The sequence below is a fragment of the Athene noctua genome, chromosome 4 (genome assembly GCF_965140245.1).
Source record: "Athene noctua chromosome 4, bAthNoc1.hap1.1, whole genome shotgun sequence".
NCBI lineage: Eukaryota > Metazoa > Chordata > Aves > Strigiformes > Strigidae > Athene > Athene noctua.
In genome coordinates this window covers 79892631-79916087 of record NC_134040.1, presented here as the reverse complement: position 1 = coordinate 79916087, position 23457 = coordinate 79892631, and the positions used below count along the sequence as shown (strand labels likewise).

General features: G+C 37.4%; 1 protein-coding gene across 16 annotated transcripts in view; it reads left to right on the top strand.

Moving 5' to 3' along the window:
* The window catches only part of SORBS2 (sorbin and SH3 domain containing 2), an 86413-nt gene that overhangs the window by 12979 nt on the left and 49977 nt on the right, over positions 1-23457 (top strand). For 5 of the 16 annotated variants that reach the window (XM_074905845.1, XM_074905851.1, XM_074905843.1 and 2 more), the window contains exons 6-11: positions 6218-6697; positions 11587-11731; positions 14084-14259; positions 19364-19430; positions 20531-20575; positions 21776-21962. In XM_074905845.1, the coding sequence (XP_074761946.1) occupies positions 6218-6697; positions 11587-11731; positions 14084-14259; positions 19364-19430; positions 20531-20575; positions 21776-21962 (1100 nt within the window). Of the gene's footprint in view, positions 1-6217; positions 6698-11586; positions 11732-14083; positions 14260-14927; positions 15072-19363; positions 19431-20530; positions 20576-21775; positions 21963-23457 lie in introns of those variants that run through there. The other 11 variants (XM_074905849.1, XM_074905847.1, XM_074905856.1 and 8 more) reach the window with 7 other exon arrangements.

The following is a 23457-nucleotide window of genomic DNA, read 5'->3' as shown; positions in this document are numbered from 1 at the left end:
GGCATATTTGTGTTCATTCAGCTCTGCTGAATTCAGTGGGGCTACTCTGAAGTAAATAGGCACAATCTTGCAAACCTAAAGTCTCTTGACAGCCCTATTGTCAGTAAGTAACACATCTGCTCTCTCAGACTGTGGTTCTTTCAGAGCATCACATTCAACCAGGTCTTTATTCTGGAAGCCACAGGTATCTGCAGTAGCTACAGGATAGTTTTATTGTTGTAATATGTCAGTTCCCTGGTCCAACTTCCAAGTAAAAATTTTGATGAGAACAAAGCTCTCTGAAATTATATGGCAACAATTTGCAATGCTCCTTTTGAATTCATTCCATTAGCAAATGGGAGCACAGAAGAATTAATCATATTTGTCATTCTCAAGATTAGACAGAAAACTATGATCTTAAACCTTTTTTTTTTTTTTTAAGGCTATATAAAATTTAAAACATTTTGAGAAAAACAAGTCAATTTACCCTCAAAAAGAACCAGTTTGCTACTTAGTGATTTTTGTCAAGTAGGATGAGTCAGTTCAGGCAAGAGCCACAGTAAAGAAATTGGATCATAAACAGTAACAAAGGCTGAGTAAGGCTTGCAATTCTTTTAAATATGGACATCAAGGTTAGACAGTTGAACAGGTGTAAATGTGGCCAATACAACTTATGCATCTGTGTTTTCTTTTCACTTAGTAGTTGTTCAGCCTGTTAGCAATATGATACGTTATATATGTATGCTCAGATAAATCAAAGTGTCTCTCAAACAGAAAGTAGTTTTAAGACAGCTAACAACACTTAGGGGAAATAGCTTTTTTATGATCCAGAATAATAATGAAACTTTAATCTGAATGACTAAAAAGAATTTATCGTCTATCTACTTTTTTTTTTTTTTTAGAATTTTAAAAGTCAAAACACAATTTTCAATTTCTTTTTATTTTAGAGACTGTTTTAGTTTCAGTATGAGCTCACAGAAGTCAGAAAAGTAAACGTGACTTGTTTGGCAGTTCTACACTCACTGCCTTCTCCTTGATTTCAGTGTGTGGGAAGAATGATCTGCAATTTGGCAACTGGGTTTCTTTGAATAAAATGATGCAATTTTCAGTTGATCACAGGGATCATTAAGGAATGTAGCCAGCTTTTCAAACTACATCCCTTTATTGATCTCTTGCCTGCAAACTTCAGGTGACATCCTTCTTGATGTTCAACTTTGAAATAAATTCTAAACATTAGCATGAAGAGGGGTATCTGGCATCACCATTGAGTCATGGAGCCAGTGGGTTTTGCTAGCTCTGTGTTCAAATACATACCTAAGACAAATCAGCATGTGAGGTGGTGTAAAATTTTGCATCAGGTGAGGTCCCAAAGCCAAGATGCCATGGGCTACAGTTAGAAATAAAGGCTAGAGCTCTATGTCTAAGAAGATCTGTTTTCTGACACAGATCTCTGGTTGAAATCTTGAACTGCTCTAACTAATGCCAAAAATTATGATCTCCTTTAGAGCTAAACCTCATGGTATTTGCAAAGTTCACAATTTCTCTCACATAGACAAATTAACTTTCAGTATACTATGCATAATACTACTTTCATTTTAAAAATTGTTTTAGATTTGCAAGCTCTACAGGACTTTTTACACCAGTTAAAATACTTCGTATATGCAGATCATAAGTTCTGTGTTAGGCTATATATGCTCTCAGACTGTAGGTTAGGCCCACCAGCAATGTTCAGAGCTGCCACAGAAACTCTCAAAAACTGAACGCATTTAGAAAGGCGCTGTAAAACCAAACAATTCTCCCTCTACGTCTGGGTTTATGTATGTGGAGGAGAATGATATAATATTGGCTAATCGCCACTTCTTAAGAGGTGGTGAATGAGAAATACTGTGCATGTGTGATTATCTATGAATGTAGGGAACATGTACAACTATATTATGTCACAAAGCATGGAAGAATACAGCCAAGAGAGAGCTTGTATGGTCCAAGTTCATGCACAACAATTTTGCAGTATTTTTTAATGTATCTTGTTATGTTTGTGTGCCTATTTGCACTTCATTTCAGAACATATCTGCTGAAACCTTAGGAGCAAGGAGAAGTATGGTATGGCTCACCAAATGACATTCTGTAAACACTCCTACTCAGACAAAGGTTAAACTCCTTAAAAGTATTCAGGTTACTCAATATTAAGGGGGTTTTATATTATTACAGTCTTGAGAGATGCTGTTGCTCTGAACCATACTGCAGATGGGGGTGAAATAACCTAATCTGTTTCAACAGATGAAATACTATTTGTTAGTATGAGACCGATGGAGGTAAATTTTGTTGTCCAAGTTTCTTACAAGAAAAAGTTCTAAACTGATGAAGAATTTTGAGCTGCATCTTCTTAAATAAACACCTGGTATTTTTTGTGTTCCTTTTGTTCCTGGGTTCATAGGTGTCGTCTTGCCCTCTAAAACCGAGGATGTAAAACAGTTGTCCTGTTTGAATTCCACAGATGAGTGAACACTTGGTTTAGTCCTAGTGTCCTGTAGGAATAAAAGCTGCTCTACTAGATGTTCATGAAAGTTGTTTCTTTTGCCAGCCTTATAGCTGTAGACACATGAATCAAGGAAAGTAAGCCTGGAATTTAAAAAATTGTTTCTGAATCAGTTTATCTAATACATTATTGTTTCTTAGGTATTGACAATACATTGAGTGATGTAGAAGGTAGACAAGACAGGTTTCAACATTTTGGGGACAGATGGCAAGCAAAGAAAATTGAGCACATAATTTTCATTTTAAGTTTTGTGTCATAGCGTGCATTTGCACAAGGGCTGAACTCCACTTCCTTATGCTGAGCTCAGAATAAGAGCACTGGGTAGTAAAAATGGGCATAGGACTATTAACTTGCAACATCAGTTTGGAGATTTTGACATTAGCTTTTAACAATTAAAAATAGAGGTATTTTTACCCATTTGTGCAAGCGTATGGATGTAGTTTGATTGTTGACTACTAAACTCTGCTATGTATTAACAAAATGAGTTTGTTCACTCTGAATCTCCTTTTCTGTGTCTTGACTGTTGAAGCAAGGCCAGCACTTTGGTGTCATCAGTAATCTCACACCACTTCCCACAGATCTTGCATTAAAATGATAGATGACTGGTTTTGAAACCCATACTGGAGTCACATGTCTACTTCATGTGAATTGAGTAGCATCCATACTCTTCAGGCCTGACTTTCTACTCTTTGATGGAAGGTGAACATTTCTAAGGACCAGCAGAAAGCTGCACTTGAGACCTTCAATTCACTTCAAGACCGTGATGACATTTATCTCTCTCTCTCAAGTGTTGCTCCACAACCCAAGATAATTATGTAGTCTAGCTAGTTTTTCATCATTCTAATTGATTACGTACTTGTTTGGCATTTAATCCGCCTGACTTCCTCTAGCGTTTCTTGCGCTACAACAATAACAAATCTAATTTGAAGCACACTGAATGGAACTGGTATTAAAAGTTTTCTGGAATGCATTCAGCCTTGTCCTTCTCATATTTTTCCCAGTGATGAAAAATATGGATTAGTAGTAGCCAAATGTATCTGTTTAGAGTTGACCAACTCTCCATGTTTTTAAATGGTATAATCATTTTTTTAAGATAATGCTGTTTTAAATCGCTATTTCAGCCACTCTGCCAGAGTGATGGTTGTACCTATGACAGAATTCTAGAACCAGGCAGATTATTAAAGTTTTACTCTACAAAGCTGAGAAACTTCATGTTGGGAATTAGTACCTAGAATTGCTGCATTCCTTCTACCCACACTGTTTATATTCTTTTTAAGAATTTGGCTTGATGAAATCAGCTATTATTTGCCAAACACCGTGAATTTAATTCCTTAAGAACTCAATTTCACTAGCTCTCTGGATGCACCCTGAATATCTGTTCTTGTGTTGTCCATCCCTTTTTTTCTCAAGCATGCAAGCAGTCTTCTCATTTTGAAGCCAGAAGACTTACTAGGTTCCTCAGGTTTACAAAATTTCCTGTTATTTTAGCAATTTAGAGATCAATTTACATATTTTGGCTCAGTCATATGTCACTTTTCTTCTGGGGATGCTGAGAGAATATCTGGTCTCAAGAACTTCAGCGCTTCATATTGGCTCTGCTTCATAATTGCATTATGATCTCCTGGTTCATGTCTCTTGAATTGTGACACGGATGATGAAATTCATCATCAATGATGGTTCTGTCTTCCCTTTATGTATCTGTGAGGTGAATTTACTGTTTCTTTTATGTGTACATCAATGCACACATCTCAACCCTGATATTCTGTGCTGTATAACCAGCTGTTTCACATCTGCATATGATTGCTTTTCATGAAATTATTTTAATAGTATTCCACTGTTCCTTTGAAGTTTCCATTGACGAATTAGTTATCTCTAAAAATCATACCATCTTTTTACAGTCATACACACAATTACTGATTTTCTGATTAAGAAGTAATCTGCTCAGATTTACTCTATGGAAAGATTTTTTTTGTTGCTGTTGCAGATTTGAAACATTGCTGTGAATAAGGCTTGGATTTTAAGCTGTTAGTGACTAAGTTTCGTCACTGTTTTAACTGCAGCTTCTGGCTATTTTTGTGTACCCCAGAGATCCAGTAATGCCGAAGAGTTCTTTTTAACCATTTGGAACAAGTGATGGATATCTGTTCACATGCTTAAGATTCTTTTCTGAAATGCTTATTCATGGAGATGGTCCCATTGTCCTCAATAAGGTTATTTGTGTAAATTCTAGTTGATCTCATTAAGAACTAAGGAACAGGATCCCCAGTGACCTCTTATAAGTAGCACAATCTGGGTTATGTTCCAAGTCTTCCATAAAGGCTTTAGAAGATATTTCCAGATTTTGGATTAAAATGCCAAAATGGCATTTTAATCTGATGGTTTGAGACATTTTTTGAATTATTAGATTTAAAGGCATCTGCCTATTCTGAGCATAGGAAATAATATTATTGGTAGCAATGTGATATTTATGAGTAAATGTTGCTTTAAGTATTACTTACTGCATATGGTATCTTACTGTCCTCTATTTTATATAAATTTAAAATCCAAAATGCTCTTTCCCTGCAGCTATTCCAGAGTTCCTCATCCCTATCAAAAGAAACCATTAGTGCTGAAGTCGGCAGTATTTTGACGTACTTCAGGAATTGATTGAAAGCTTGTGGCTAATAGGCAGTACAGAAGGATTTGTGCAGCTGTTTAATGAAGATTGGATGCCAGCATGCTTTTCATGTATCTTTAATTCAAAAAGAAGTTGCAGATGCAAAAAGCCAGTTTCACTACTAGTTTAAACCCAGTGTCCTGTGACTGATTTGAAGTAACAGAACATAAAGCTCTTATGTTGTGTGGCAGTTTTCAGAGGCACTCTCACGATGATGTTCCCTATACCTTTAAAGAATGATGCCAAGGTCAAACAACTAGTGTGTTTTGTTTCAGTACAAAGTCATCCTTGTCCTGTTCTTGTGCTCCCAATCTTTGTTGCTCCTCAGATTTATACCTAACAATCCTCGTGTGCTCTAATGTTGAAAAGGCTCCTATGCATACGCTTTATCTAGTAGGCTGACAGGGTGCTTCCAGGGTGCTTGGAAATTCTAAGATCATTGAAATGTTTTGATCAGAGAGGCAGTGGAGAAGATGTACTCAGTCACAAGAGGCAAAAAAAAGTCCACAACTTATTGCTTGCAGTTCATATGAACATTCAATATTAATGTTTCCATTTAGGTTGCAGTCCTGCCCCTCTGTACATTACAGTTAATTTCAAAATGATACTTGTCCTTTGACAAAAAAAGAGAGCAACATTTACAGAGACCAGACTTGCAGATACTTTTTTCCTTTTACAAGCAAAATGAACATGACAGTCTCTACCCTCATATTTATATGAAGGATAAAATAGCATGAACCTTCTCAATGCATAACTGAGATCATTAATATATGTAGTATATGATGAATATTCATCCCCAGCACACTATGGTTTCTGGCATTGCTTCCACTAGTATTTGATGCATTTATTTCTTTCATGTTTTCCTACTTTAATATAGAGCGTGGTTGATTTATTTCCTAATCCATGTGAATGTGAACTTCCTTTGGCTGCTGAAGAATTTACACTTTTGTAATTCTCCTACACACAGCAAGAGGCAAAGGGAAAAGTTTTTTATTTCATTTGGTAATCTGTTTCTTTTCTTATTTTTTTTTTTCCTCAAATCTCAGCTTGGAAACCAGAAAGTAACTGCCCCTGTGATGGAGGTAAATGCTTCACAGACACACAGACAAACAGCAACAGAAGCTTCTCCACTGCCTCTTCCTCCTCCTGTGGTACCAGTTAACAGAGCCTCTTTCTCACCAGACAGTGGCACCCATCTAGTATCATATTCTTTGCCAACGCTTGATGATTTTTTGCCTTCACACTTTTATAAAACCCCAGCCCTTTCACAATTTTCATATAAATGCCCATACCTAGCTTCTGAAAGTATTATCCACAGGAACGAAACAGCCTCTGTAAGCACAGATTCTGCCATGAGTGAGTGCTCCTCCCGCACAGTGAGTGAGTCCTCCACAGCCATTCTAGATGAGCTGCAGACTTGTAGCTATGATACTACTGACTGCTCTGAAACACCTTCCCCAACCTTGAGCCAGATGTCTGCTGTGTCAGATGGCACCACCTTAACCAACACTGCTGCCACTTCTCATGTAATTATGCTTCCTTTTTTCCTCCTCCATTTTGTTCAAACAGGTTGTCAAAGGGGAAAAGCATTCAAACTTGTCTGTTATCCCATTACACAGACAAGTATTCTGTTAGTAGTTTTCTGTGTTCACAGTCTGACGGTATGCTTTGCAACAGTTGTTTTTAAAAAATCATTGGCATAGCAGATTTGGTAATAGGAAAATGATACTAAGTTGTTGCACAGTTGTATGGTTAGCTAAGGTGTATCAAACACTTTGCTTAAAATAAATTAAAATAAATTCAATATTTTCTAAATGTATTAAAAGCAAGAAGTCTGTAGATTTTGAAGAGATTTGTTTAAAATACTGTTAGCAATGTACGGGTTTATGGAGTTTGTAGCCTCTGGGCTACTGCCATTTTTGGTCTATACTGAGGTACAGATTTCAGTAATATAACTTACAAATTCACAATAAATGTTGGCAGTATTTAACACAATTTTTTCCCCAGCCATGACCACTGACTGCACAAAACTTTTTTTCTCTCCTCTAACTAACCTTTTCCTCTCCTAAGCACAGTTATTTACAGGAGTGAACTTCATAAATAATCTTGTAGTACCCAAGTGTCCTATTACTTTTCTCTTGGTTAAGTCAAGGAAAAAACCAGCATGCAACTAGACATTTTATATGTACATTCACTTTTCTTACCTTAGGACACTCTTATATGGGTAGAAAGAAGGTATGGAATTTGCGTCAAATCCAGATCACTTCTTATTTCTTTTGTGATTATCTCCATGATTAAAATGAGTCAGAACAAAGCCTTCATTTAGATTGAGCAATTTGTTGCTGAATTACAAAATGGAGATGTTCTAAGACCAAAGTTTTATTGGTCACAACAGTGTTCAAACTTTGTACAAATACTTCAGCATGCTATAATTTTCAAGTCTGAAAAGAACAGTGCATGTATTTTTAAAATTTCATGTATATTTTATAAAAAGCATTTTGAGCCCAAACTTGCACATAGTCACCTGGGAAGTCAACAATCGGTTATCAGTGTTCCAGATGCTGTTAAAAAAAATTATAACAGGCATGTAAATGCTGTCATTGTAACACAGCTCTGAAACATTTTGATTTTTTTTTTAAAGAATCAGTACTGTGAATCTGCATACAGCCCAGGAGTTGTAATCAAAGATGCATAATCAATATAGACTTGTATGTGTAAATAAGGCACAGTCACTACATGACCATTTACTACCTATGGGAAGTATGGAACACTTATATTTTCTTCTAAGTCACTTCTAAAATAATAATCTAACAGTATTTGTTTTCTTTGAGGACCATTTTTGTAAGCTAAAGTCCTTCCTTCTTTCCTTTTTAAAGTAGTCTCCCTGTAGAGGGATATGTTATGGTCAGATATGACAAACACTTTCTCTCTTAGATGTAGCAGGGATGAACATAACAGCTGTTCACCATTAATGGCCTTAAAGAAAGGATGAATCTCCCACAAAAGGACAAAAATCCCCAAACAGTCCTAAGACCCCCACAGAAGTCAAACTGCTGGCAAGACCCACTTCTGCAGTGTAGAAAAGTCTTTGTCTCGATCCTCTATGGAGGAGGGCCGTATGCCTATAAATGTACCCATTAAATGAGAAGTCGGTGGCAAACACAGGGGTGCTGCTTAGTGGATCTACTCCTGTAATAATAATCCTCATTCTCAAAGGAGAATCCTGTTGGTTTTGTAGATGAAAACCACTGAGAGAACAACAAAAATAATGGAGGATTATGCCATCCAGCACTGTGCCTGCATAAGATGGAACCACACTTCCAAAGACATTATGTCCACAGTGGGGATGTTTGTTTATTCTTGAGGTCATTAATGAGAGCTTAGGCAAAAAGGGTTTATGGTGGATCTTCTGAGAAGAAGAAACAACATCAGGAAGATCTGAATCAACAAAATTGTAAAATATCACAGGCAATGGAATTAAACTGTCGTTAATTGGCTATACTTTAGTCACAGATTACAGCTGCTTTGAAAACCTGAAGTATGAGAATTGTAATTCTTATTTGGTCTTATGCTTAGAAATGGAATTAAAATCTGAGAACAGCTGGTTTTGGAAACTATTTTTTCTAATTCTATTTCAGTTATGAACATTACCCTTATAAAGTAATTTTCATGGGTTCTTTTTGTTTATGTAGTTTAAATTTGTGGAATCTAATGGAAACTTGGAAATGGAATACATATTAGCTTTTTGCCTTTTCCCAAGTTCTGGGACTGTCTCGAGCTTCAAGAACTGATACTGAGTATTTTAGCCTAGTTCAATGTCTTGAGCCCAGGGGTGTGCTGTGGAGAATTGTTGCACAGAACTGTTCAGACACCTGTAATGGCACCTCTTTCCCTTTGCTGCCTGCCTCAGCAGAGAGAAAGTTAGCAGCTCCAGTCCCAAATAGATGCCTTCCTCTGCTCTGATTCAGAATTCCAGAGAAATGCTCTTTCTGGTGCTCAGAAAAGCAGGAAGTTTAAACCTGGTACCTAGGAGAAATCTTTACAAGAGTTTGATTACCTAGCAGGAGAAGTAGGTGGTTCTGCTAGCAGTGAAGAACAGGTAAAGTATACTGGACAAAAAATAAATGGAGGAGCCTAGGGAAAATGAACAGCATGAAAGAGATGAGGATTATCTTCCCAGCAAGCTGGAAAATAGGTGTGTTTTGGTGAAATAGTTATTTTCTGTATCATCTTGTTTTCCCATAGAGGAGATTACCTAGGAAAATAAAAGATCTGATTCATGAATAGGCATCTTAAAAAATTCACTTTCTTGTAAAATCTTGGAACAAACTCTGTTGCCTGGAACTAAAGCATCATGTTCTTAGATTGAAATGTCAATAGCTCCCAAATGATTCCAAGGGCAGGAAAGGCCCTTGGAACTTGAAACGTCTCAAAACCATCTTTTCTAGCTAACCCTCTTACCAGTGCAGAATGCAATAGCCACCTTCACAGAAACTTTCCTTCAAGAGGAAGTCATTAGGAGCTAAGAAACTAGAGCTGAGCTGATATCCTCACTAAAACTTTTGGAAGCAAACCCAAAAATGTCAAATATGGGCATGCCACATGTACATTTATGACTGATGTCCATCAGCTACTTGTGTGCATCCTGTTTTGTAATATTGTGTACTATGAAGTGTAAAAGTCCTACTGTCTAACCCAGCTATCTGGGAAAGTCCATCAGATGAATATCTTGATTTTCTATTACAAAAGTTCATAGGAGTAGCTTTCCAGTCTACAAAGAACTTACACTAGTTGTGCTCCTCTCTTCAGAGAAACAAAAGCTACAGTAAATGAGTAAGAAGGTGTAAGGTTCTGGACATAGTTGCACTCTGCCTTCCCGAGAAACAAGCTTTCCCAAATATACAGTATGCGGAAAAAGAGAATGGGTGAACCCCTGAAGTAGGCTGGCCTCATCTAGGAACCTCATCTGAAAACATGGCTCATACCTCTTGAAATGCTAACTTTGAGCTCGTGTAGCTTTTGTATTCTTACAGCTTCAAGTTCTCTTGGAGGAGAGGATGGTGTGAGAAAAGCCAATTTAGTTTACATTTTGGTTCTTGACTTTATTAAGAGAAGAAACATTTAAACACAAAAGTTTTAATGGAGACATGACCACAACAATCTTTTCAGCTTAGTTCTGAAAACAGGCATCCTTATGCTGAAGGATTGCATTCCGCTGAATGCATCTAGTTCACATGATGTCTGCATAGGAGCCAGAATTTTGGTTTGCTTTTTTAGTTGTTGGAGGCCAAGACATTAAAATTTTCAATTTTCAAATCAGTAATCTCCAAAAAACCAAATGTATACAAGAGGTTATGAATCATTTCATTTTTAAATGTAAAAATAATGTGACTTTTAATATGTTTTTTACTTATACTTTGCTGCTTCATATAGTCTCATGTTTTACAGCATGTTTTAGTTCTTCTCTTTTGTTACACAAAATTGAGCAAAGTTTGTAGCACTAAAGAAGAGTTCTGCATTAAAAGAGATGTTTTAGAGAATATCCCTCTCTTTTCTGCTGAAACATTGACTACCCTCTCATTTCATTCAGTGCTTTCTCAATCTCTGTTTTGATCCTCACAATATTCCCCATGAAAGTGCTACAGCCCAGCTGTGGCGATTCTAAACCGGGGGGCAAGCAGCAGATTGTTTCAGAAGTACCCCTTGTGTAGTAAAATACCTAAATCACTTGTGACACTGCTATACTGCCAGTTTACTTAGCTTTCCCGTTTTATTTATTTGATTTTGTTCTGCTTTTTATGGTTGTGGCTTGGTTTTTTTAATTTTTTTTTTTTTTTTTTTTTGGTGATAGATTACATATCAGCATCCCATAGTCACTCCAGCTGGCTTCCATTTTTTAAAGAAGCTTTGGCTCACTCTCTTTAGCTAGTCTTAATGAGACTTTTCCCTTTGGTCTACACTGAAGTTCCCATCAATATCAATAGGGCTTGAGCATGTGCATTAAGGGAATATGTCTCTTGGAGTGAGTGATCTGTGGCAGGCAGCCTTTGTCACACAGTGAGGAACTTTTACTTCTGTCTTCATTTTATGTTGCTGTCAGACCTCTGCAGACCTTGTTTGTGCCATCTTCATTGTCTTGACCATGGTCTTTCTGTCACCTTCCCATGACTTACAGCATGCTTCACAGACAGCACATACAAGGAGAGAAGAGGGGGAGGTACAAGGTACATAAGGAACACATTCTGCTCCCCTTGCGATGAGTTTTGTATTTCAGAGAAGGCAGATGCCATTATGGCTAGGTACCTGACAACTGGTAATTGTTGCGTGGATGACAGTTTCGCATCACTCGCTGTTTGGAATGACATTCGGAGGGCTTTGTGTGTAGTTTAATGGGATATTGTTTTGTTTCTCTCAGGCTCAGATCACAGTGAATGGGAACTCTGGCAGTGCTGCCAGCCCAGTGAGTCACTTTCAAAGGCCTTTTTCCCCTTCTTCAGCTTACCCTCCACCAGCTTCACTCAATTCCAACATTGTTATCATGCAGCATGGCAGGATGATGGGTAAGCCTCACACAGAATATTTGCTTTATACATTACACAACATATTCCAATTCACGTGGCAAAGACTGCAAACAATTGCAGAGAGCTTCACATCCATAATAAAGGTATTGTCTATTCATCTACCTTGGGAAATATATGAAAAAAAAAAGCGCATTTATTGTTAGATAGAATAGTGATCCTGAACTGGAGTTACTGTTAAGTTTTGTTACTTATGTGTGTGAGAGTGACCTCTTGCCACCTTTCTACTAGCTTTACCAAGGAAAGAGCATGTATTGAAATAGCTCAATCTGTGCAGCCCCTTCAGATTTTGCCTTTAAGAAACCAAAGGCCAACTTGGTACATTGGTTCTCCCCACAACTTCCATAATCTTCAGTAGAAGTACTGCCAACAAAGGGAGGGGCTTTGGGCTTTTAAACACCTAAGGCCATGTCAGTCTGTAATTTGTTAATGGGTTTTTTTGTAGGGCATTGTTAATTCTTTTTTTTTAAATAGTTGATCAGCCTTAGAATGGCGTTTTACCAGTATAATCCAGTTTTGCCAGGAGTCATTTGCTTGCTACTTTTTCTGTCAGTGTTTTGCATACTTAGATAAGACTATACATGCAAAATAATTTGAATGTGATCCTGGAGTTTACTTTTTTGTTGTGCATGCAGGGAAATTAGGTGACAGTTCTTACTTTGAGACTTACAGCTTAGACAAATACTGCTATCCCTATCATAGTGATAAGTACAAAAACTGTATAACATGGGTTTTTCCACATCCCAGAATTCTAGATTCTTTGATTGCTTCCAGTTTGCTGATCTAAAGGCCTATCAATTCTGGTTTGGATATACCTGAAATAAGTAAAATGGTTTTCCATGATTTTTGCTCTTGTATGATGCTGAAGTTCTATGTTCCACATTAACAACCTGATTTAATTCTCCTTGCTCATGTAAAAATCCCACTGATGGCCTTGGTTTGAGGCCTATGAAGAACGAAGGATCAAATCCAAAATGTTTTCTAAATTTAACATCATGCATTTTGGGAAAAAGGCCCAAATACTCAGACATTTGCCACACAGAGTTGCCCCTCACCATATATGTGTAGCACTGGATTATTTACCCAGTTTCAAACTTGAGTAAACTGCTGAAACAGCCATGCCAAAGCCAGCTCCCTGCAGTAGGAGTGAGCAGAAATACTCAAATTAAAATTAGAGCTTTCAGTCACCAGAGGTCCTTTTGCTGATTTATATTACAATTCAAATATTTTGCTTCAGAAGAATCAACAGAAGTTAATGTTATGCGAAAGGCAATTGTAATTTTCACCAGTAATGTTACAGTACATTTTTTTACTTCCTACATTAATTTATCCTGCAGTGGACATGTGTCACAAGTACTGTACCCGCTCTTGCAAAAACAAATGCTCTGTCATAGCAACCCACTGATTTACGGAAACATGCTGCCTGAAGGAGTGGGGCTCCTGCATACGGGAAGGAAGTACATCATCTGCAGCAGTACAACTTTTCACATAACACATCCTAGCAGTGAAATGTTTCTTGTTAAATAAATGACTGAATTTTAGAGAGAAATGGTAATAGTGACGTATTAATTTCATTAGTTACAAAGGAAGATTTGGAGGAGAGGGGTAGAAATATTGCAAGTCACAACAAACCAGTAACAGCCTGCACAGTTCACCTAAAGTACTGTAGGTGAATCATCAGATTGCTCTACCATGCCAGGTTACTGAGGTCCGTTCTTATAGATTAAATGTAGGGACATTTAAACATACCAGCATAACTTTAAGGGCCAAAAACTGTACATCAGAATTTGGTTTTTAAAAATACCCATGCGTCAAGGCTTAATCTTTCTAAACACATATTACATAAGTCTTTGTGGGGGGCTGTTTGGAATCTGTTTCTGTGCTTACAGAAGAGTGATTTTCTATAGTTTGCTAGAGTTGGGGTAGGGGGGCAAGTTTTGAAATTATATCACTCATTTCAAGGAGTGAATTGGAAGGGTGCAGGAATTTGATTTATAGGAAGAAGGCCGCTGCCACTGTTTCTCAACAGATTTTGCTGGGTTTGTGGGTTTTTTTCTTGCTTTGTGAGGAAAATGCTGGGAAAAAGTACCACTAATCTAAGATGATCTGAGTTGAATAGCCTGTCTGGTCCTTAAATAAGTTTATAATTCTGTTAATGTAATATTAAGTAGGGGGAAGCCCCAGCTAAGATGATTTTTTTTAAAGTGTTGTATATGTATGTGGTTAAGATTGTTGTTAGTCTTTGTACAGCATACTGAAATGGGGAAGCGTGTTATAACTGCCAAGTATGATTATTGTATCATTATACAATATTCTGTCATGTTATCTTTACAGAGTCCACAGAGACATACTCACAGCATGTTCAGACTGTTGGCAGCACCACCAACATCAGTACAATACCAATCTGTAGATCCTCAGAAGAAGAAAAAAAAATTACAGTCATTAAAGCTCCACATTATGCAGGGATTGGCCCGGTAGATGAATCTGGAATCCCTACAGCAATTAGAACGGTAGGAAATTCTGGGGAATCTGTGTATGAACTCATACAATGAATTGATTGTTGGTAATGGGTTTTTCACATTCTTCTAGTCTTATATAATGTGGAATACAGTGTGTGTAATCAACGAGCTCATGAATATAATATTGTGTGTTGACGGAAAAGGAGAACGCTGATGGGAGCATAATTGGGCGACTTCATGTTTCTAGTTTTAATTAGAAGTAGGCAAAATTTTGCATCTTTTTCTCGCTTCTCTTGTAGTTCTTGCCTTTTGGAGATACACAGTAATTGCATTTGTTTTCTTATTTCTAAAATAAAGTTTGTGCATACTATATATATATGCATGCATGCAATTATAAATATTTACATGTGTGTCTATATATAAAAATGTCACACTTCTGCATTTTGGGGGGCATGTCGTCAGGACAGTGTAGAAATGAATACTTTTGTTCTGATACTAACCTAAGTGACTAGCGTTTTTGTGGAAGTGCAATATATAATCATTGTGCCCTTGAGTGACATGTAAACGAATAGCGTGGAAGCTCTTTCACTGTGACTAGCCCAGTTTTGATCATCTGCCACTAGTCACTGCTTGAGTGGTTCCAGGATGTCGAACTGAAGAGTTTTGTTTTCACTCTGCTGAAGCATTCTTTCCACTCCGCTGTCAGGGCAGCCTCTTCTGGCTGGTCCAGAGAGCACAGTGGCAGCTGCGCTATGTCTGTAAGGGAAGTGCTTACTGGCCTTCCCAGCCACAGAGGTGCTGTGCTAGACGGAGAAAGAGTAAGAAGAGTGGGAGCCAGGATGAAAGCAGCAGAGCCCTTGCAGGTGAAGTCTTTGTGAGGTGCAAGGTTGTGGCAGCTGTTGGATGTATGCTCTCTACCCGTAGTGACATACAGGGCTGTTGTATTGCTAAGAACTGCTTCAGTGGATTGAAAAATAAGGGGGAAAATCAGGAATTGATGGAGAAAACAATAGGAAAAAATCAGTGGTAAGACGGGGACAATTTTGATAAGAAGGGGGGGGAGATTCTGGCATTTCTTGCTTTATTTTTAATATAAAATGTAATACAATCAGAATCTTAAAAATGAATAAGTTTCTTTGTGACAATGCTCTAGCTTCCTACCCCCTTTTTAAGTAAATAGTCCCTGTGCTTTATAAAGGATAAAGTAATTATTTTGTTCCTTTTTTTTTTAATAGCAGATTGATCTAATAGGGTGCATCTCAGTTATGTAAGGTTATACCAGAAATCCCCCTCGAGTGTGCTTAACAGACTTGGCAATCTGCCAACCTATATTTAACTTTCTGATTGCATCGTCTGAGTCTCTCAGATTTTGACCTAAAATCATAATGTAATTTGAATTAGGACATTTTTTCAACTGGATTTCCTCTGGTTTTTGTTATGTTTCAATTTCAAAATATCTTACAGCTCGTAAACAGCATTATCGAAGTGATTCTCACAATGAGATAGGACTTAAAAGCACGTGTGTGTGAGTGTGTCTCATGTGCCACTTTGTGTCCTTATTCTGCTTCCTGAGGACTTAGCTGGAAGTGAGATTGTTTTCAAGATACTGGTTTGAGATTACATTTTAAATGCACACAAGTATATGCGAGCCCCATGTACCCCAGTCGTGTCAGAACAAAGGTGATACAGTTGTCAGCAAAAGACTCAAATGTGCTGCACCTTCACACCTTTCAGAAGTGCAGTACTGTGCAACATGCAAATTTGCTACAGCTGCATTTCCCATGAATAGTAGAAGGTAGGATATAGTACTTGCTCTTTATTCAAGGTCAGTGAGCAATCCAAATAGGAATCTTCTTCCAGAAAGTTCAGCCTCACTCCATCTGGAGAGAGAAAGAAGTTTTCAAATTATTTGAGTTTATCATTGCATGCAAAGTTTAAGTTTCTTATTCTTCCATCTTTATGAAAATGGCAGCATTCTATCAAAAAAGCAGTAAATGCAGATTTACGGGTGATAGGTAACATACATACTGTGTTCTGAAACACTGTGCTGCTCACGGGTAAGCTTGTAAATAAGAATTTGGGAGTATCTGTATTGCAGATTTGGAGTGCTTTTCAGGACTAGTGAGATTTTTCAAGCTGTGGTTTTCTCCTCCAAGTCTGCGTTCACTCTCAGAACATGGTTTGTGACAGCTGTTTAGCCAAGGAAAGCAGAGTGATGTTCTCTTTCTATTCCTGCAAAAACCCTCTCTATCCAAAGCAGCTGAGAGGGGAAGGATTCCTATAAAGCCTTCCCTTCTCTCAGAACCTCTATCCCAAGTTAGCATGTTCCTTCCATAGGACTTCAGTTCCTGCCAGCTCTGGGAAGTGCAAGTCTGAAGCCTGAAAATTAGTATCATTGTTAAGTTCTGCCAGTGTGCCAAGCCCTGCACCAAAGCTGATGAGATTAAGTCTTTGGAAAAGAGAGGGTAAAATGCTGTTTGCTCAGAAAAGCATTCAGTCAAATGGCACCGCCAGAGTTTACCACTGACAGGGTCTAGGAAAGGAAAAAACAGATTCACAGAAAGCAGTATGACTGCGCTGTTTTAGAGCATCCAAAATGATCGCTTCATGTCTAACTATCAAAATTAATCTGTAGACTAAAAAGGCCTCTATTTACTAATGAAAACAAAAAATCAAGTCCCACCAGATTTCTTTTCCATACTTAGCGATGTAATATTTCAGCTTGAAAAAAAAAAACCCACAGAAGGTACACTGAAAGTCATAAATGCCTCCTTTAATTCCATATTATTTGATGGATAATTAGAATACTGCAGTGATTATGGACTCTCCTGAATACTAATCACAGGTTCTTCTTATGTCCTTTTCATGCTATTTAGCTGATTTTGCATTTGCATATGATGATACCGTGTTCCTATATTTAATTGCAACAGCTATAATGTATGCAAAGCAGGATGGCGTCTGAATGGCTTGCTGCATTGTGAATGCTGCTAATTCCTCAAACAAATGTTGGTATGTAGGGTTAGTGAATATAAATTGAGAAAATGTATTTTAAAATTAATTTATTCTATTCCATAACTAATCCTATCTGGCTTATAGCGTAAAGCCAAATTATTGGCTGCGGCTTTAGACCCCAAGGTGAGGGCTGGAGGGAGATAATGAGAGAAAAATGTACAAACCATTACTACCCAGAAAGAGACCTTCTTCTCTGGTCACATGGGAGCTTCTCCATACTTCATCTCTATGTGGAAGCTGCCTGTGGATTTGTGGAGGATCTCACTGATAAGGAGGATCCAGCAAATATATGTCTATGCATCTTTGTCCTTTGACAAACAGTAGGGTCATAGCAGTAATATTTATGGAGTGTTTCCAGTCTGCTCACTTATTGGTGATTCAAACTCTGCTGGAAGACTCTTCTTGGCCCAATACAATCAGAAAGGCAGTTGCGGTATCATAAGACCATTGCAGGTTTCTACTGCTGTGAGAAATGAGGAGCACCACAGAGGTTATGCCCATCAACGTAAATTCCTTCAGACCTTTTGGACTTCATTGTAAACTTTTGAACATATATGACATTGAAGCACCAAACAGTATACTTGTTTCAAATCCAGCTAAATTATTCTTTTCAGAGTTCTGCTAGTAAAGATGTTTAATACCTTTAAGGAATCAATGTTAAAATGTTCCAAATCTGTTTCCAAATATCTTCTCTTTGGCAGAAGTCAGGAATGTTGGTAGGTGAGGGAAAGGACCTGATCTTGACACAAAGCTGTATCTCCTTCATCTCTGTCTTGCAAACAGGTCTGATTAAAAAGCATGACCATCTGCTTAAAATTCTTTCTTCCCCAGCAGATCCTGGAGTTCTTCAGTTGACTGTCAGCTCTTCTTTTAAGCAACTTCTTTTTTAAATGTCATTTAGTAGCAATTTTATCAGAACTCATATGATTCCTCAAAATACAGGAGCAGTTTCTGCCTGGTCCCTTATAGCAAGAGTTCACCATTGTTAACAACACAGATTAATTTTGTACAGCAACTGTAACAAGTATTTAGGGCAAAAGTGTGATTCACTGAAATGACATGGAGCCAGGTGAACACACTGAGATCTGTCGCTTATTTTGTAAGAAGAATTCATGGATTTTCACTTTTCATGGTAAAGAGAAGTGGGCAGAGTGACTGCAGATTTAGTATTAGCTAATGCAAGATAACGCACATGAAAAGGGGTCTTTTGAACCCTGTGCAACATGAGGTTTGAAGAGAATTTTGTACATCTGCATTAAAACTTTCGCTTTTCTGACTATTGTGGAACAAGTCAAATTTTAGGACCTAAGAAGAACACTACTGAAAATGTGTTTGCCTTTGTTTTATCTCCTGTTCTGAAATACTATCATCCTAGCTCAAAGTAAGTTCAGCAAAAGAGAAAGTGCAAAAGGGGAAGAGATAAAAATAATTAGAAGCATGAGGAGATTTTGTGAACTTTGGGATTGTTTAGTATACAACATTAAGGATAAGTATTTTTTGAGTGGTTGTTGGAAGGTATATTGTATTGACTTTTCTCAAAATAGAAAAATAAGTTAAAATTAAGTTTTCTGGAAATTAAATTTAAAACTGATAAAAGGAAATACTGTTTGTTTACAATCCAACCATTAACTCTTGAATGTAGCGTTGTATTAATTCTTTTATTGGTAGTATTTCAAAGTTTTTCTGCATTATTTAACAATTACATTCTGAAGATAATTTAAGTTGGAAAATGCCAGGAGTTCAAAATAAGCTTTTCTTACACACTTGTAAGTATTACAACTCATGAGGTGTTTGTGTTTTCCTGTATAGTATCTGGCATTCATTGTTGTCAATTTTAGGGCACTAAGAAGATAAACTCTTGATCTGGCACTAATTCCTATGTTCCTAACCACTGTGTCCTCGAAGATCAGACTCCAAAACTGACTTAGTCTTCAGTTTCTTCCAGAACTTGTTACAGGAATTCCTAGATGAAAAGCATAAATCCATCATTTGAAACTAGATGGTATGAAAATGATTATATTAAATAGGGGACAAAACATAATACGCTTTGTGTCCAGATTAACATTAAATGTCTGATTAGATCTGCACACACAGGGTTGTTTGGGGGCTTTTTGTTAATTGTTAAAAACTGTATTTTATTTAGACGGTTGACAGGCCGAAGGATTGGTACAAGACAATGTTCAAGCAAATCCACATGGTTCATAAACCTGGTAAGTATGGTTTTGTCTTGGCTGGGTTGTTCTCAGTGGTATTAAGAAATGCACTTGTCTGCATTTTGATTGTCTATTTGAAAATACAAGTGTTCATCAAGTGTCAGATAATGAATCAAATCCAATGGGTAAATTCAATGATACATTTTACTGCAGAGAGCGCTGTTTCTCTCTGCTAAATGCTGAAAATTTCTAATGGATTTATTTTGTTACTAAAACTGAACAAAAATTAAAGTCATTAGATACGTATGCAGCCACTATAATTCCATGTCACTGGGGAGCTCCGTGAAGTGATCCCCATCTCCAGTTTGAGGGATGAGAAATTGGCCACTGTAAATCTCCTGCCATACCAGCTTTCTTACGAAGAGCTCGTGTGTTAGAACAGCATGGGCTAGTAAACAGGCTGCTTTGAGGATACGTTTTCTGTCTGAACTGCATTTTCTTTGCAGACTGTACTACTTGGTTTTGCTGAAATGGAGCTTTGGTGACATTACTAGCTTTAGAGTTAACATCCTTTATCATGATTGTCACCAAGGACGTCAAGAAACTGTATAAATGGCAATTACGCTCATTACGCCTCTGGAAGGAAGGAGGCTTTATTGGTCTGAGTGAGAGCTTGCATTCGGTATGGTCACACAGAATGTTAGTGGGAGAATAAAGAATGTAAGCAGGAGAATTTTGGCTTACAAAATCTATTTTGAACACTAGTCACATAGTAGATATTTGAGGTTGCTTTTTGTGACTGGAACAACAGCTTAATAGTCTCTAGTACAGGAGAGATGACAAGAGGAAGAAATTGAGTTTGGGGAAGGGAGAAGAACAGACAAAAAGCTATAATTTGCAATTCAGTGCTAACCAGTAAGCATGTAATACGGGTGACATGACCAGAAGATACCATTTTACCAGTAAAATGGTAAAAATAGCCTATCACAAGTATAATGGGAAGAGAGTGTCTTCAGAAAACACCTGTGAGACGAGGAAAAGAAATACAGTGCTTGATTGCCTCCCAATCTTCTGTTTGTATTTGTAAAACCAAAGCTGCATTGCTGTGATAAACTGGCATGTATTGCACTACTGTAACTGTGTATTTCTTTTTATAGATGACGACACAGACATGTATAATACTGCCTATGCATACAGTACTGGTAGGAATTATTCCCTCACTTCAAAATGAGTCTTTTGTTAATGTCAGCAAGTAACAGGGGTAGTTAACTACTCATGCTTGCTTATATAAACACTTCTTATCATCTTGTTTGGTCTCAGTTGGTGTTTTTTCATGCCTTTTTTCCCAAATGAAACGAAGTTTAATTTTGGTTTCGTTCTTACCACAGAAATGAATTGCAGCTGTGGGCCTCTTACTGCAGATGAGATACACTGTAATACTGTAGTTTCTTGATTACATTGCGTTTGTTTTCACTAGTGATTGTGAGTAATGCAGCCTTTCCTTATCAAAAAGAAAAGGGAACTACTGTGTGAAAGTAAAAATGCTAATTACTGACATATGAAGACAAAAAAAAAAAAAAGTACTGAAAACACCTTTTCAAATATGCAGTAAAATTGCCTAATAAAGATGATTCTGTTTTATGATCTTGTTCATTTTTGCTGCAGGCACAGGTGTTGATGTTATTTAGCTGCAAGACAGACATATATTAATATAAGACATATAACTGTTGTATCTTTCAAAAGTTTATAACCACGTGGTAAAATTATTTACAAAAATGAAAGTGTGAATAGACTGCATGTGTGAAAAAAAAAACCATAGTGCCTTGTGCAAAATTGCCATTCAAAATTCTTCCGTTTCAGTGTTTGTTGCATTTGATATGCTCTCAATCTGCCTTTCTCTGTACTGTTGAGAGCATTTTTTGTGGGTCAGTTGTCTGAGATGTCTTTGGATTCTTGTGATCCTCTTCAAGATACGCTATTGCCTAGTCCCACACTAACAGTAATAAGTAAGACAGTGGGAAAAAATGTGCATTTCCTGCCTTTTCTCTTCCTTCTGAACACAGAACAACTGAAAGGCAGGATGAGCCTGGGGATTAATGTCATTAACAGTTTTGATGGATATATACAGCCATTATCTTCTTCCCCCCTGAAATTAATCATTAATTTATTTTAACTATACTGCACTTTGTCTGTGTGTTTGTAGTTTTATATAGAAATATATAAAAAAGATTCTAATAAGCGACACAGTATACAGCATGTACTTTTAAAAATGCATTTACACATTTTTGTAACCTTGCATCTTTGTTGAGTAACTGTGGGTTCTTGTACCGTTCCGTGTTGTCTTTTATTAAAATAAAACTCATTATCATGCTGTGACTATTTCTGGGTTTGTTTTATATTAGGTAGCTACAGTCCATCCTTCTCTGCTCAGGCACACCCAGCTGCAAAGACTCAGACGTACAGACCGTTGTCTAAAAGTGCTTCTGACAGTAGCTCTGATGCCTTTAAGATCTCATCCCCTCTACCACCTCCGCATGTGCCACCTCCAGTACCACCACATCGTCTGAGGGAAAGGTCTATACCAGAAAAGTAAGTCAGCATATTTTCAAAAAATGTTCTTGGCATCTACAGTAATCCTATTACAGGATATCACAAAGGATAAAGTAGCAGCTATAGAATAATGTGACTTTAAGGGCTTTCTTTATTCAAGGGACAGTCAGGTGAGGAGGGGTAATCTTCATCAGTAGTGTGGGCATTGTGTGTGGTGCTGCCATTTCTTCACACACGCTAACGTTACAAGTTATACCACAATGAGCATTTAAAGTTTTCATTCTCATTACTGGGATTGTCCTGCTTGTTTGTGTTTCAGAACAATCTGTGTTCTAGCAGCTGTCTTGAATAGTTAGCCTCTGAGTAGGAAAGGCATGGTATGGTATCTGTGGGATCCAGTAGCAGAGAGAAAAGGTCTAAAAGATGTTGTAAATTGAAATTCAAGGAAGAGCAAAACTGTAAGAGTGTAGCAGTCAACCCACGTTTTTCCAAAGGTCAGAAGTGCTTTATATCCCCACTTTTTCAATCTCCATCTCCGTTTTGGTAGACCAAGAAGGTGTTTACAGATTAAAGGGACATTTCAGATTTCTCATGGTTTTCCAGCCTCAAACTTGCTGCCCAAAACCAGGTCTCAATAGTTAGAGTTCTGTTTGAAAAAGGTTAATACTTAATAACTCAGGAAAGAAATGCTTATCCTTCTGATAAAACCCTGCACACAAACTCTATAGACTTTTCAGCATATCTGTAGCTACAACCTGAAGTACAAAGCATTTTCTTTAGTGTTTACATTCATGAATACTACATGCTAATATAACATTCTTTTATTATACATTTATGTGTGTCTGTATATATTTTTGTATATGAAAAGGATCATTTTTTGTTCCATTTGTGGCTACAAGCCCACCTCTCTTGCTTACACTCAAGTAACAAAACAAAATTTGCCCATTTTTGTCAGCTTGGACATTGTAAACATTTTTATACGTAGACAATATTAAATAGTTTCAAATAATTTGCAGTTTGAATAAAATATGAGAAAAGACCATGGTAAGTGTTTAAAGTTAAGGCTGTGACTATGGCTTTTTGAAAAATTTGTAGATAATGGTAATCTAAAAGGTTACATATACAGATACAAATACTGCAGAGGAAAATTCGATTGCTCGAATATTACTGATTTTGGCTACTCCTGCTTCTGAGGGCAGGTTGTCAAGAGGAAATGCTAGGGGTTAGAGTTGAGCTACCTCCCAGAGGCCCTGAGGTTTGAGTTTTGCTAGCAAGTCATACAGAAGTGTAGATTTTGTTAGCAAGGAACCAAAATGTGGATTCTGCGTAGCTTTGATCTCTGAACTTATGTGAGTCATCATCCTGTGCTAGGCCAAATGCCTTGGTCACAGAAACTGAGGCCTGTTGCGGTTGCTTTTGTCAAGCTTGAAAATAACTGTTTCAGCACTGAATTTAGATGTTTAGCTTCTCCTTTTAATATCCTGCATGGTAAGACAGGCAGTGGAAATCTGTGTTCTTCAGGCCGGGGGATACC